Source organism: Felis catus, chromosome X (assembly GCF_018350175.1).
Source record: "Felis catus isolate Fca126 chromosome X, F.catus_Fca126_mat1.0, whole genome shotgun sequence".
Classification (NCBI taxonomy): Eukaryota; Metazoa; Chordata; class Mammalia; order Carnivora; family Felidae; genus Felis; species Felis catus.
The window spans coordinates 50,201,217-50,213,920 of record NC_058386.1 but is presented as its reverse complement, the minus strand read 5'-3'; the positions used below and the strand labels follow the sequence as shown (position 1 = coordinate 50,213,920).

Sequence of the window (12,704 nt, the reverse complement as noted above, 5' to 3'; positions counted from 1 at the left end):
CACAGAGCTCAACAGCGTTTTCAGAATATTCTAGTTAACAAAAGTGTTCCCACTCACCTTCACTACTCTACAACCCTAACACTAGTCTGGATAAACCTGCACTAGTTTAGTGTCCTCTCAGTACTAGCATTCTAGCGCTGGCAGGCTTCCCCTATCTCTCCGCAGGAAAACAAAGAAAAGAAAAGAAAACAAACAACCCACAGTGGGCTTCTTTGATTGGGTCTTAATTTCATGTGGTTGCCATTTTGTCTCACCTTTACACAAAATGCCTCACCCACATATAGAGCACACAAGGAGTTGGAAGAGGACCAGGGTTTTGTGGGAGTATTTGGAGAGTGCCCTTAAGAAGGCTGGGAATATCTCCAACCAAGGGAGAGAGATGGAAAGTGGGTCATCTCTTCACATCCACTCAAGCAAGCAAGAGGGTCTTCAAGAAGACCACTGCCTAGAGCTTCAAATGAGCCCCCTCTCCATGAGGGACCAAGAGGCACCTGGAGCACAAGGCAGAGCACATCTGCCCCGCCCCCCAGCCCAAGCGCCTTCTCCTAAGTGGGTGACCCCCATTGAGACGTCACCGCCCGCGGCAGCCACTGTTTGGTCCGTGTCCTGTTGCCCCAGGAGACGACGTAGGCCTTTCCAAGAGTCTCAGAGCGAAGCCAGAGAGTCCTTGGCCCCGACCGACGACCCTTCCAAAGTGAGGCTCCTGCCTCCAGACCTAGCCCCTCCCCACCCCACCCCACCCCCAATCGCCCAGGACCAGATTTCCCTCAAGTTCTCAGAGAAAGGAGAGCAAGGACGGCCTCATGAGTGAGGTGGGAGAGGTCACCCGCACAGAGGTGACCGTCTCAGTACCCCCTCAAGCCGCGCAGAAACTCCTGGTTTCCTTGGGAGGTGGAGATCTTCCCCGGGCTCCAGTGGCTGGCAACCTCGGCGGAGACGCGATCCCCAAGACCACCGCGGCAGGAGGCGCCAAGGGAAAGGTGCCCAAAAAGGTCATCGCCAAGAGGGTGCGAGGCTCCGTCAAGTGGTTTAACGTGAAGAACGGGTACGGTTTCATCAGCAGGCATGATACCCAAGAAGATGTGTTCGTTCACCAGACGGCCATCACCCGGAACAACCCTCACAAGTACCAACGCAGCGTGGGCGACGGCGAGATGGTCGAGTTTGATGTGGTGCAGGGCGAGCGGGGCACCGAGGCCGCTAACGTGACCGGGCCAGCGGGTGCCCCAGTGCAGGGCAGTCGCTACGCTGCCAACCGCCCCCGCTTCTGCAGGGGCTTCTACATCTGCCGCCGTGGGCCACCCCTGCACGGTCCCAGGGGCGCTGAGGAAGACGTCGACGAAGGTGAGGCCAGTGGCGAAGGCTTCACCAAGGCCCAGGGCCAGAGGCGCCGCCTGCCCGGCGGACCCCAAGACCAAAAGCTGCAGCGCTTTCCGCCCTTCCGCAGGGCCTGGGCCCTGTCTCGCGGCCCTTCGATCCTCGCTCCCACCAGCGGCCCGCGGCCTGCCCACCTGCCCGCGTCTGCCCCAGCCTCAAGGCCCGAGTGCGCCCCTCGGCGGGGGCCCGGCCCCAGCTACCTGCTGAGTCGCCCTAGGGCTCGAGGCATCACTCCTGGTCCAAGACCCTCAGCAGGCATTTCTGAGGAGCTGGAGGCGGAAGACAAGGAAAGCGGGCGTGACGACGGAGGGCCGAAGCAGAAGCCCCCACCACGCTACGGATCCCGCCGCCCCAACAACCCACGCCACCGCCCGCAGCAGGTGCCCGGTGCCCAGGGCCAGGTCAACGTGGGAGGAGAAGGCAAGACCGGGAAGGGCCCTGCGGAAACACCCGTTTCGGTTGCTGTGGCCAAGAAGAACAGCGCCGCTGAGGAGGAGGACACATTGGTCACTGATGTCCCCTCTGCCACCCAGGCCAAGTAACAACAGCCTGGCTCCCTCCCCGGGGACTCCCTGGCCTGGGCTGCAGGGGATTCCCCCTTGAGGAGATGATGTCCTTTAAAGCAACACAGCCCAAACATCCACCTTGACTGTTAGATTTGTGCCCTTTTGAGAAAAATACACGCCTCTTCCCCAAGGTTTGAGGATAAACTACAAGATCTATATATTTCTGAATTCCCTTTTATCATCTGTGTTGGTAATTTCTGTACACACACACACACACACACACACACACACACGCCCCATGTCATACTCATGCACACACCTCTGAATTTATTCTTTTAAAAGATCTGACCAGAACCACAGCTATTATTCTGTGTCACCAGGGGAATTAGTTGATGGACTAACAAAAATTACTTTTATTTTTAATACAAAAACAAAGATGATCTGATATTGAATATTATCTTACATCGCTGTGTGATATTGCCTGAATGGTCATTTTTTCAATAAATCATTTCATGTTGCTTTTATCTATTATTGCTGTTGTCTGATTTAAAACAAAACACTCGTCAGCACAGAATTGTATTGAACCACTCCTTTCAGTGCTTTTTCGGAACCAGTTTTAGCAAACATCATACCTGTTGTTCGTTCTTTTTACAAGTCATGAATTTAAGGCTAATTGTGGACTTGTGGGAGGCGAGGGTTGAACATCTCAAGGATGTTCTAAAAGATTAGAATACACAGACAGGGAAGAAGTGTCCCCATCACATCCTCTTCCTCTGCCATTTGAGCAATAAATCTGGAGGGTGGGCCCAACTACCCACATTTACTGCTTAGGTGTTTATTCTATGACGCAAAACTCAAAGAGCTGGACAAAACACCAAAAAAAAAAAAAAAAAAAAAAAAGAGGCTCTCTGGAAGCACAATTTGCCTCTATTTTTCAATGGATTCGATCTAATACCATTTTCACGAGGGGTTAGGGGTGTGTGGTGGAAATGGAAAGATACTGGTCAAAGGGTAAAATCTTTCAGTTATAAGATGACTAAGTTCTGGGGACCTAATGCACAACATGATGACTATAGTTAACAGTACTGTGTTGTATACCTGAAAGTTGCTGAGAGTAGAGCTTTAATGTTCTCACCATGACAGCAACAAAAGGATAATTATGTGAAGTGAATAACGTGTTAATTAACCTTATTGTTGTAAATGTTTCACGATATATGCATGCATCAAATTATCCCATTGTACAACTTAATGTATACAATATTATATGTCAACTACATGTCAATAAAGCTAGGAAAAAAACTGAAGAAAATTAAAAAAGAAAACAAGGATGGAAGCAGGTTTAATTTCTGTCATGCATACTTCTGGAACTGAAGAGAAACATGTAGTCCATGTTTTCCATGTGTGCTTCCTGATTTGAGTCCATCCAGGGGGGCTGTGCAAGATTCCTGGGAGGCTGGGCAGGTAAAGCTCAGCCTGCATCAGCCACTTTCCCATCAGATAGAGAGGCTCCAACCGGGACTGTCATCCCTATCCTGGTTTTCCTTTGAATATACAGTGGGATTGGTGGGTGGGTAGGAGGCAGGGTTGGGGGAGGGGCGTGGGCAATTAATAAATTTGAAACTAATATGATAGAGAAAAGATAGGATAAAATAGGCAGAGAGGGAAAGGTTAGGACCTGAGGTCCCTGGGTGGGGAAAAACACATATTTTGACACAACACTAGGAGCATTTGACTACAGCAAACCCCTAGGGCATAAGGCTCCTCTTAAGAATGTAACAGACACCACCTACTCCCCCTCAGGTTCCCCTTAGGAATTTGACAATCAAAATACCTAACTGAAATAAGTAAACCATAACACTTATGTCATACGAGGGACAGTATGACCATAGTCTAACTCCTCACACAGTGGAATCCAGACAATCAGGAATGGACAACCCAGCACCAAGAGTTATCAAGCCAATAAGGGTAGGACATAAGAAGGAACAAGGGGGAGGGGATGGAGGACGGGTGGGCAACAGAACCTTATGAAACAAAGGCCCTTGCCTATAGTCAGGGCATTCACTTTCAAATCCCCCCTCTCTGCAAAGAAAGCTTTCATACTCCTCTTACTTTCTAATCTTATACTCTAATAAACGTTTGCCTGCTGCTCATTTTCTTTGGTGTTCACCTCTTCATTCTTCGAAGCGGAGAGATGACAAACCACGGGTATTGAGGTAAAGAATCCTACAACATTTCTTGGGGGCTCACCTGGGATACCCAACGTCTTCTAACCTTAAGTAAAGAGCAGCCACGGCTCCCTCTTTTTTTTTTTTTTTCTTTCTATCCTAAATAAAACTCTCAAACCAAACAATGGTCACTGGTCAGCCAGTTAAGAGCAAATAGTGTGGCTGCCATTCCCAAGTCTCGGGTGACAGGCTCCTTTGGTCTCCTCCCAGCTGATCTCTCAAAGTAGTTGGGAGCATCGGTGTGGTGGAGCCCCAGTTTCCTTCCGAGATGAACCCCCAGATGCACGGGACTCAGGGGAGGCTGAATAGCAACGGATGGGTCCTGACCAAGGCTACTCTTTGGTGGACGCCTAAAGGCTATCTGCAAAACCTGATCCCTGACTTCCCGTTTGGGTATCTGGTAGAATTCTCCTCTTTCTGTCTTGGTCAGCCTCTCCCTTTGGGAAATGAGTGGAAAAGCCCAGGACTGATCCCTCGTATATCCTCCTAGGAGTGATCTGGGTGACTTCCATAGGGGTCCTACTCACAGGTTTCCCAACTGCAGTAGAAGGTGGCTCTCTACTTGCTTCCATATCTGACACTCTGGCGTGGCTCACCTCCCAGGTCCTCCCCACCCCCCCTTTTTTTTAACCTTTCAATTTCAAACGTCTTTTGTGGAGTGGAAAGCAGGACTTACTTCAACAACTTCTGGGTTCACCACCCTCCTCCTGCCCCTGATGCCCAGGTGGGGGGCGGGCGGGAGTGGGGATTGGAGAGAAGACACATGGCAAGCTCCCACAAGATGCAGATGATAATTAGAACTAACTGTCTTCGGTTGGTGTCCCTTGGGACAGGGACTTTAAGGAATATTCCCAAGCAGCTGCCAAAACTCCTTTTCTTTTGGGGAACTTCCCTATCTTCTCTGGCCAGATGTGACTTCCCACTTCCACTTGTTGGTGGAAAAAAAAAAAAAATCTGCATCTGCTTGTCTGTCAGAGATGACAGAATTTAGGATTTTAGGACCCAGAGACCTTTTTCTCTGCCCTCTGGTCTTTTATTGGCCTCCAGGCTTCTAGGCCACACCTCACCTCTTATGCCTTCCCCTCCCTCCTCCTGTTTTTCTGCACCACCTTGGGTGTGGACTGCATACCTGGCTCCTATACCTTCTGGGTGCCTCCAGTACCATGAGCTCCTCTTCCTCTCCTTTCTGTAAAGGAGCAAAGAGTACCCCCTTAGACTTACACTGCTTACTTCAGATTTCCTCACTGGTGCCCCAGATAAAAATGGACAATGGTGAACAAATTGATTGACTTTTAAATGGACACAGATGGAACATATTCAGTATTTAAACTAATTTAAGTGTGTTGGTTTAATTAAGATAGACATATCTTTAGAGTTATCAGCATTAAATATAAAACTTTTTTCTACCTAGGTTCACTGAAGGTCAAATAAGCTTGTGTTATCTCTGTGGCAATTTGTCAGCAAAAAGGTGACTTAAAATGATGGTTACTTTTGTCTGTCTCAAAGTTTTCATGGGTAATTGTTAGGATAGCTTTCAGGGTCTTTGATAGCCTGAAACTTTAAAGTTTTTCTTGGATGATAAACTGGATTAAATTCATTGGACACTCAGGCCTTTTCCAAATCAGATGGAATGCTGAAGCATTACTTACTAAACATAGGTGTGTGCTTTTGACTTATTGCAGAGAAACTAAGGATAGTTGGGTCTGTTGGAAAACAGGCTTTGTGCTTAATTAATTCATAAGTTTGCCATTTAAGGAATTCTGATGTGACAGACAAATCACAATTGGTTAGTACTTACTTTTCACTGGAGACTAAGGTTTCTAAGAGTTAAAATTCTGCTAAATGTAGTTAAAACTGATGTAAATAAGAAAAGTGACTCTGTGTATAGAAAAGTAGATGTTGTAAGAAGGATGTAAGAAAAGAAGTGGAATTACTTTTTTGTTGAAGATATATATATATATATATATATATATATATATATATATATATTTGTCCTAAATGAGACTGTTTTTTTGTTTTTGTTTTTGTTTTTGTTTTGTTTTGTTTTTTTGTTTTGTTTTGTTTTGTTTTTTTGAGAGAAATGGCTTGGGACAAAATCTGAATGCAAAGAAAAGTTATAGAAAGTTTGTTAAGGGAAGTCTTTGAAAAGCAATTTTATGTGTGGTCAGGATGGACTAAGGTTAAAATGAATGTATTTTAAAAGTACACTGGTATAAGATTAAAATTCTGCTTTTACTCTCTCTTAAAAAGACAAAGTTATCTTGGATTGGTGGTCTGCTTTGGATTGAAAAAAAAAGGGGGCAGGAAACAAAGATTTTTTTCCCCTCTTTTGTCTGCCTCAAAATATGGAAAGAACTATAATTTTAACCAAAAGGACAGGACAGCACGCCATTTTGCATTGTTTTGCTCAAGCCTTCATTGAAATTGCCCCCCCCCCTTGGGGTGCCTGGGTGGCTCAGTTGGTTAAGCTTACAACTTCAGCTTAGGTCATGATCTCACGGTTTGTGAGTTCGAGCCCCACGTCGGAGTCTGTGCTGACAGCTCAGAGCCTGGAGCCTGCTTTGGATTCTCTGTCTCCCTTTTTCTCTGTTCTTCCCTGCTCATTCTCTGTTTCTGTCTCTCTCCTTCAAAAATAAATAAGCATTAAAAACATTTTTTTTTTAAAGAAAGAAATTGCCCCTCTTTTGATCCAAAGGCTGGGGAGATGGTGGCAACGTCCTTGATGCCAGCCTCCAAATGCTCCACATTTGTATTGTTTCTGCAGGGAAGAGGAATGGATGCCTGTACCATATGAGGGATGGACCGCTACGACATATGAAGGGCTTTTGCCAGGATACACGGGAACAATTTTGCTACATTTAGCCTAATGTATGCCGATTTGTAACAACCTAGAGACTTTAAAATGGACACCCACATGGCTGGAACATATTTATATGGGCATTGCTGGAAAAGGCAGAGGAATAGACTGGGACTTTGGCCCTTTCAGCCCCCCTCAAGGGCCGATGATCAATATGTAAATGACTGTCCAGCCAAAGTAAAGCTAGTGCATCCCTCCACAACCAAGGGAGTCTGGCTTGGTCACAGTGCATACCCCCAAAGTCCCTCCGGTGGGAAACGGAGGGGTAGGAGAAATCAGGGAAGACAAGGTCAGCTCTCGGAGGTAAGGTCAAGCCTGGGTAAGAGCAGCTACTCCCAGGGATGAAAGGGAGCTTTGCAAAGTGAAAGTTGAAGTGGGGTTCCTGAGCAAACAGCTAGGAAGGAGTTCTTCAGATGTCTTTGGTGCAAAAAGGTGATTTTATTAAAGCACATGGACAGGACCCGTGGGCAGAAAGAGCTGCACTGGGGTTGTGAGGAGCAACTGATTATATACTTTTAGGTTGGAGGGAAGTTAGAGATATAGTTAGTTTTTAAGGAATTTCTGTATGCTGAAAGCAAGGTCTCACAGGACCCTGAAGAGTTAGCTATTGTCAAGATAAGGTTGCTTTTAGTTTTTAAGGAAGTGTAAACATTAAGACATCAAGGCAGCCATAAAGGTCTTGGGGAGTGTTACACAATGCAGGTGTCTGACATCTATCAATGGGCTGCGGGCTGTAAGGGAATTTAATTTAAACTACCTTTTTCTTGCCTTTGTTTCCCTCATCATTTTCCCCCCTGAACAACTTTGACCCTTAAATCTTTAAGGTTGCTGAAGGCAGAAGGTCTCATCCTCTGTAGTTTCTTCCTGCTAAATAGGGTCATAGAGATGTCCCTACCTATGGGTCAGGGATGCTCAGTTTGAGAATTTAATAGGAGTTAGGAAAGGCTAAGGCCGCTGTATCTAAAGTTGATAACATATGGGAGTTTTCTTGAGTAGAAAGGATCATCCTTTGGCTCGAGGTTATCGCAGTGAAGGAGTCTTGGCACCAGGTGGAGAGACATGGGAGAAAACAGCCAAACATGTTAAAATAAGAAAAAGAAAAAGAAGCCCAAGCAAGACCTTTGATAGTTGACAAAAATCTTCCTCTAGTCCAGGAATTTAACCAATTATTGAAGGAAAGGGAGGGATCATTTAAAGCACCAATCTGAGTATTTGTCAGGTAGAAACTCAGAAATATTTTTGTGGTAATCTGGAATGTATATATAGCATTTTGTTTTTACGAGAGCACAAGTTCCACTTTGTGCAGCAGTTATAACAACTAATGCCATTTTGTTTTGTAGAACTGTTTAGTGCATTTGAGTTATTTTAGTGTTTAATAATATAATGTTATTTTGAGAGTCATTTAAGGCCTTGATTGTGTATTAGGTGGTGTTAACCACCATATAGACTCTATTTTGTTTAGTAAGCAGTCAGGTAATTAAAAAGAGGCACTTTTATAGAAACAAGAAAAATACACGTTGATGATTAGAGCAAATTACAAACCCAGTGTCTGCCAGTGCTGGAAGTGAGAAGAATTTTAGATGTCAAGCTTGAAGCATCCTCAGATAGACTGGGAACAGGCAGTAAGAATCAGATGGGTTTTTCTGGTTTGTAATTCAAATATCTGTGGTGATCCTTTTGAATGGCCCATAGAGCAACAGGCACAAAGATGGTCTATACATGAGTTGTGACAATTTCTCTGAGGTTTACCTCAAGTTGTCTAGTGTAGGCAAACAACAAACATTTAAAGACAATTAGAACTACAACTTAACATCCATAAGGGTGCGTTATTGAAACATATTTTTTCCCTAATAACCCTCACAGCCAAGTGAAAACTAATTCATTTGTAGAACAATGTGGGAGATGCAGGTGAGAAGCATCAAAGGAAAAGACTTCAAAAGGGAAGGGCTGGAGAAGGTGCAAGGCCTTAGGACATGTTTACACAGCTGAACTCGGCTGCCGCTCATAAGGAACACCTAGAGCCATCAACATACATTGTCCAGGGCCGGATCCTCCTTCACACCTGACCCTTCCTAGTGTTATAGATACCAATTAACTCGAAATTCAACCTTGGAAAGCCAAACCATTAGATTGATTAACACACTTGCTTAGCTGACTTTATGCACGTAGTCTTTAGCAATTATCCTAATAAAAAGAAGCTTCATTCTGGAGTCAGTCGGGGCCTCATTCTGACTCGAGTATGAGGACCTTCACTTAACTGCACTTTGTTTGTGGACTCATCTTTTGCGACTCTGGCCATACTCCCTGCGACAGAACAAGTCCAGTTTAAACAAACTCGGCCTAATTATTTACATAAGCTCAGCAAGAACAGTGATTGGTGATAATAAAGTTTTTAAATTTTGCATTGCTGGAACTTTTGATAAGGAATCTCTAGACTGAACTTTTAGTAGCCTCCCCAGGTCAGAAGCCAAGCCAAGTACTTGCCATCCGACATGCCTGCAATACCTGTAGATTTGGGCGAATTCCTTTCCAGGAGGCCCCAAAGATATCCTGAGGTTCCTGCACCTGCCACGAAGTAACATTCTTTACTCACCTGTAAGCAAGGTATCAGGCCAACATTTCCAAGGGGGCTTTATTGGCCTCATGCTTTATAAAGTCAACCTTAGTTCCTTAAAACTGGTCATATATGAGTCTATGCATGTTGCTCTCAAATATGACGTTGCAGTCAAAGCCTTGGTAAAATAACCAGTATTTCCAATGGTGTCCTATTACAAAGAGAACAGATTCTTATGGAACTTATGCAAATAATTATGATTGCCATGGAAGAATGAATACTTACTGAGAGTTTTTGAATTTCAGAGGGTTCAGGTAGAGAGAAAAGGTAATCATTTCGGTTGGTTCACAAAGGAATATTTTATCACATTTCTGTAAGTCATAGGCATCTTAAGAGAAAGTTTCCTTAATTTGGAAGAGCAAACATTAGAAAACCAGCAATGTTTCAAACAAGAGTCACAAAATTATACTCATCTTTTCCAGTTTATTTAGTCCCACGTTACTGATTCCTGTTCAGTTGGAATGCAGCCCTTTTGTTAGTTTTAGGATTTTTTTTTACCTATTTCAGTTTTATGATTTTAAAGACATCAAAAACCTGTGTTTGTTTAAAAAATCATTTTTATGGATCTTCTTGAAGATGAAACTTATTTTGTAAATGAGAAAAGACTATAATGCAATTGACAAGGAAATTCAGTTATTTCTGTGACACAGAACACTTTAATAATCAGAATATCAAGTGGTGACCTTATATCAAAACATCACGTATACATAATATTTACCCAAGCAATACAACCTAAGGTTCACCATTATTTGTTTGGCAGGGATTTCCAAGTAACGTACCAAATAAAAAGGCCCAATTGGTCAAACAAGATGTCATTTACAATTTAAATCCTGGGAAGTTTGTTAAAACCTTAGAAAGTTAAAAAGCACATGCCTAGATAGGATTACTCATCATTATAAAACTCAAAAGTTAGTTATTTAACGAAGGTAGCAAAAGAGATTCTAAGGGCAAATATGTAGGGTTATATAGTTGTTAGCAAAACCTAGCTCCTTTAACATTGAGAAGTGTTAACTAAGTAATCAAAGACCTGATAAAGACAAAACACAAAGCTTTGGTTTTCTGGGCAGACATAAGAAAAAAAAAAAAAAGCAAACAAGAACAAACAAACAAAAGAAAACACTGTTTACATTTTCCTATCAAGAGCAGACCAACAATCCTAGAAAATTTTGTCTTTTAACAGAAAAGAAGAATGTTAATTCTATACCCAGGAAATGAATGAGGGAGAGCCCTCCTCCCCCATATAGCTAGAGTAACCTGAGTCTATTATGAAGGAGGAACAGTGAGAGTGTCAGAGTCCCCTTCATTAGGGATGGACTTTGTTTCCTCCAGTAACCTGGGTTTATTTGGAGGGGGCTGTTTAGACAATCATCCAATATATCAGGAGGGAGTTTATTAACCTGGCTGGTGGTTAGACACATTCTGCAAGAGGCCCTCAGGTCTGGATCCTGGTTTAGATCCTGGACATAGGGTACCACAGTCCATTTTCCATGTTTCTTGTAGAAGAGATCTGATAGAATGTATTAAAATTCAATGTCCCATTAATGGGCCATTTTTCCTCATCTCCTAAGGTGTATTGAGGCCAGGAAATATTACAAAAGAAGATCAGGTTGTTGTTTTTTTTTGTTTTCTTAGTTCTTACAATATGAATTGATTCCAATGGGTAAAAAGGCATCCCAAGGGAGAGTCAATGGGGACTGAATAAGATCCCATAGTGCCAGAAAAGTAGAGAAGGTACATTACCAAAAACCCCCCTCCGCCCTCAACCCCTGGGTGGCATCCCACTCAGATATGTCAGAGGTTCCTGGTGTCAAACCAACCGGAGGCGTCCCTGAAACAAAAATCACTATGATCACTGACCAGCTGCTAAGGGTCCCTGGAGAAGGGAAGTGTCCCCTCACTTCCCTATTGCATCCCAGGCCACAAATGGGTGCCTGGACTATGGACCAAAACACCGTGCCATGCCGTGCCTTGAAAGCCGTGGTGTAAAAGGCCGTGCCTTAGTTTACCTTGTCTCGAAGAGCATTCTGTGAAGGTGATGGCTTAGTTCCCTTGAAGGCTGTGCCATTTTTAACCCATGTAAAACATTAGAAAAGTTGTACAAGGAGGAATTACCCAACTCTGTAATTTAAGTAATTAGTAGAGGATATTGACAGAAAACAATAAAGATGGAAATCCAACATGATTTAAGTGACATTACAACACATATAGTCCTTACAGCCAAATTCCTTAGGATAAGATCCCCAGTTAGATTTTAATTCAGTCAGATACTGGTTTCATCCAGCTCTCAGTGGAGGTCTCTCAGCCAGAAGTGGCTAGACCAGGAATGTGGGAGGGGATCACATTAGACCAATAAGGAGGAAAACTCACAGTGCAGTCTTTAAGATCCGCAGCTGTGCTAGTCACTTAGGTGGCTGTCCCGTGCTCCAGACAGACAAATTTGTATAAGGACAGGAATAAAGAGAGGGCATCAAGTTTCTGGGTCTTATTATCATTCTAGCCAGGGTACTAGCTTCCAGCCAAAAGGCAGGCTTTCTCCTCCCTGTAGAATAGCCATGGGCTAGAGGATTACAGCCTGAGCAATCAGCATGAAAGTATACCAATAAGACCATACTCCTTGGAAAGCCCCCAAAATGAGAGTAAAGGAAGAAAAGAGAAGGTACTTACTAAGTTTGCACCAAGGCTCAGAGTCCAGAGAAGACTCAATGCCCCGCATTCGGGTGCCAGATGATGAAATTTGAAATGGGGTTCACGAGCAAATGGCTAAGATTCTTCAGACGTCTTTAGTGCAAAAAGGTGATTTTATTAAAGCACACGGACAGGACCCGTGGGTAGAAAGAGCTGCACTGGGGTTGTGAGGATCAACTGATTATATACTTTTAGGTTGGGGGGTAGAGATATAGTCAGTTTTTAAGGAATTTCTGTATGCTGAAATCAGCGTCTCACAGGACCCTGAAGAGTTAGCTATTGTCAAGATAAGGTTGCTTTTAGTTTTTAAGGAAGTGTAAACATTAAGGCATCAAGGCAGCCACAAATGTTTTGGGGAGTGTTACACACTGTAGGTGTCTGACATCTATCAGTGGGCTGCAGGCTGTAAGGGAATTTAATTTAAGCTACATTTTTCTTGC

The 12,704-nt window shown here is 43.9% G+C and overlaps 1 protein-coding gene across 1 annotated transcript; it reads left to right on the top strand.

The window, feature by feature from the left end:
- Positions 1–629: 629 nt before the first annotated feature.
- LOC105260214 (Y-box-binding protein 3-like) lies at positions 630–2,407 on the top strand. The gene has a single exon (XM_045050821.1). It carries the CDS (start codon positions 804–806, stop codon positions 1,917–1,919), a length of 1,116 nt encoding a protein of 371 aa, XP_044906756.1. The 5' UTR covers positions 630–803; the 3' UTR covers positions 1,920–2,407.
- Positions 2,408–12,704: the final 10,297 nt, after the last annotated feature.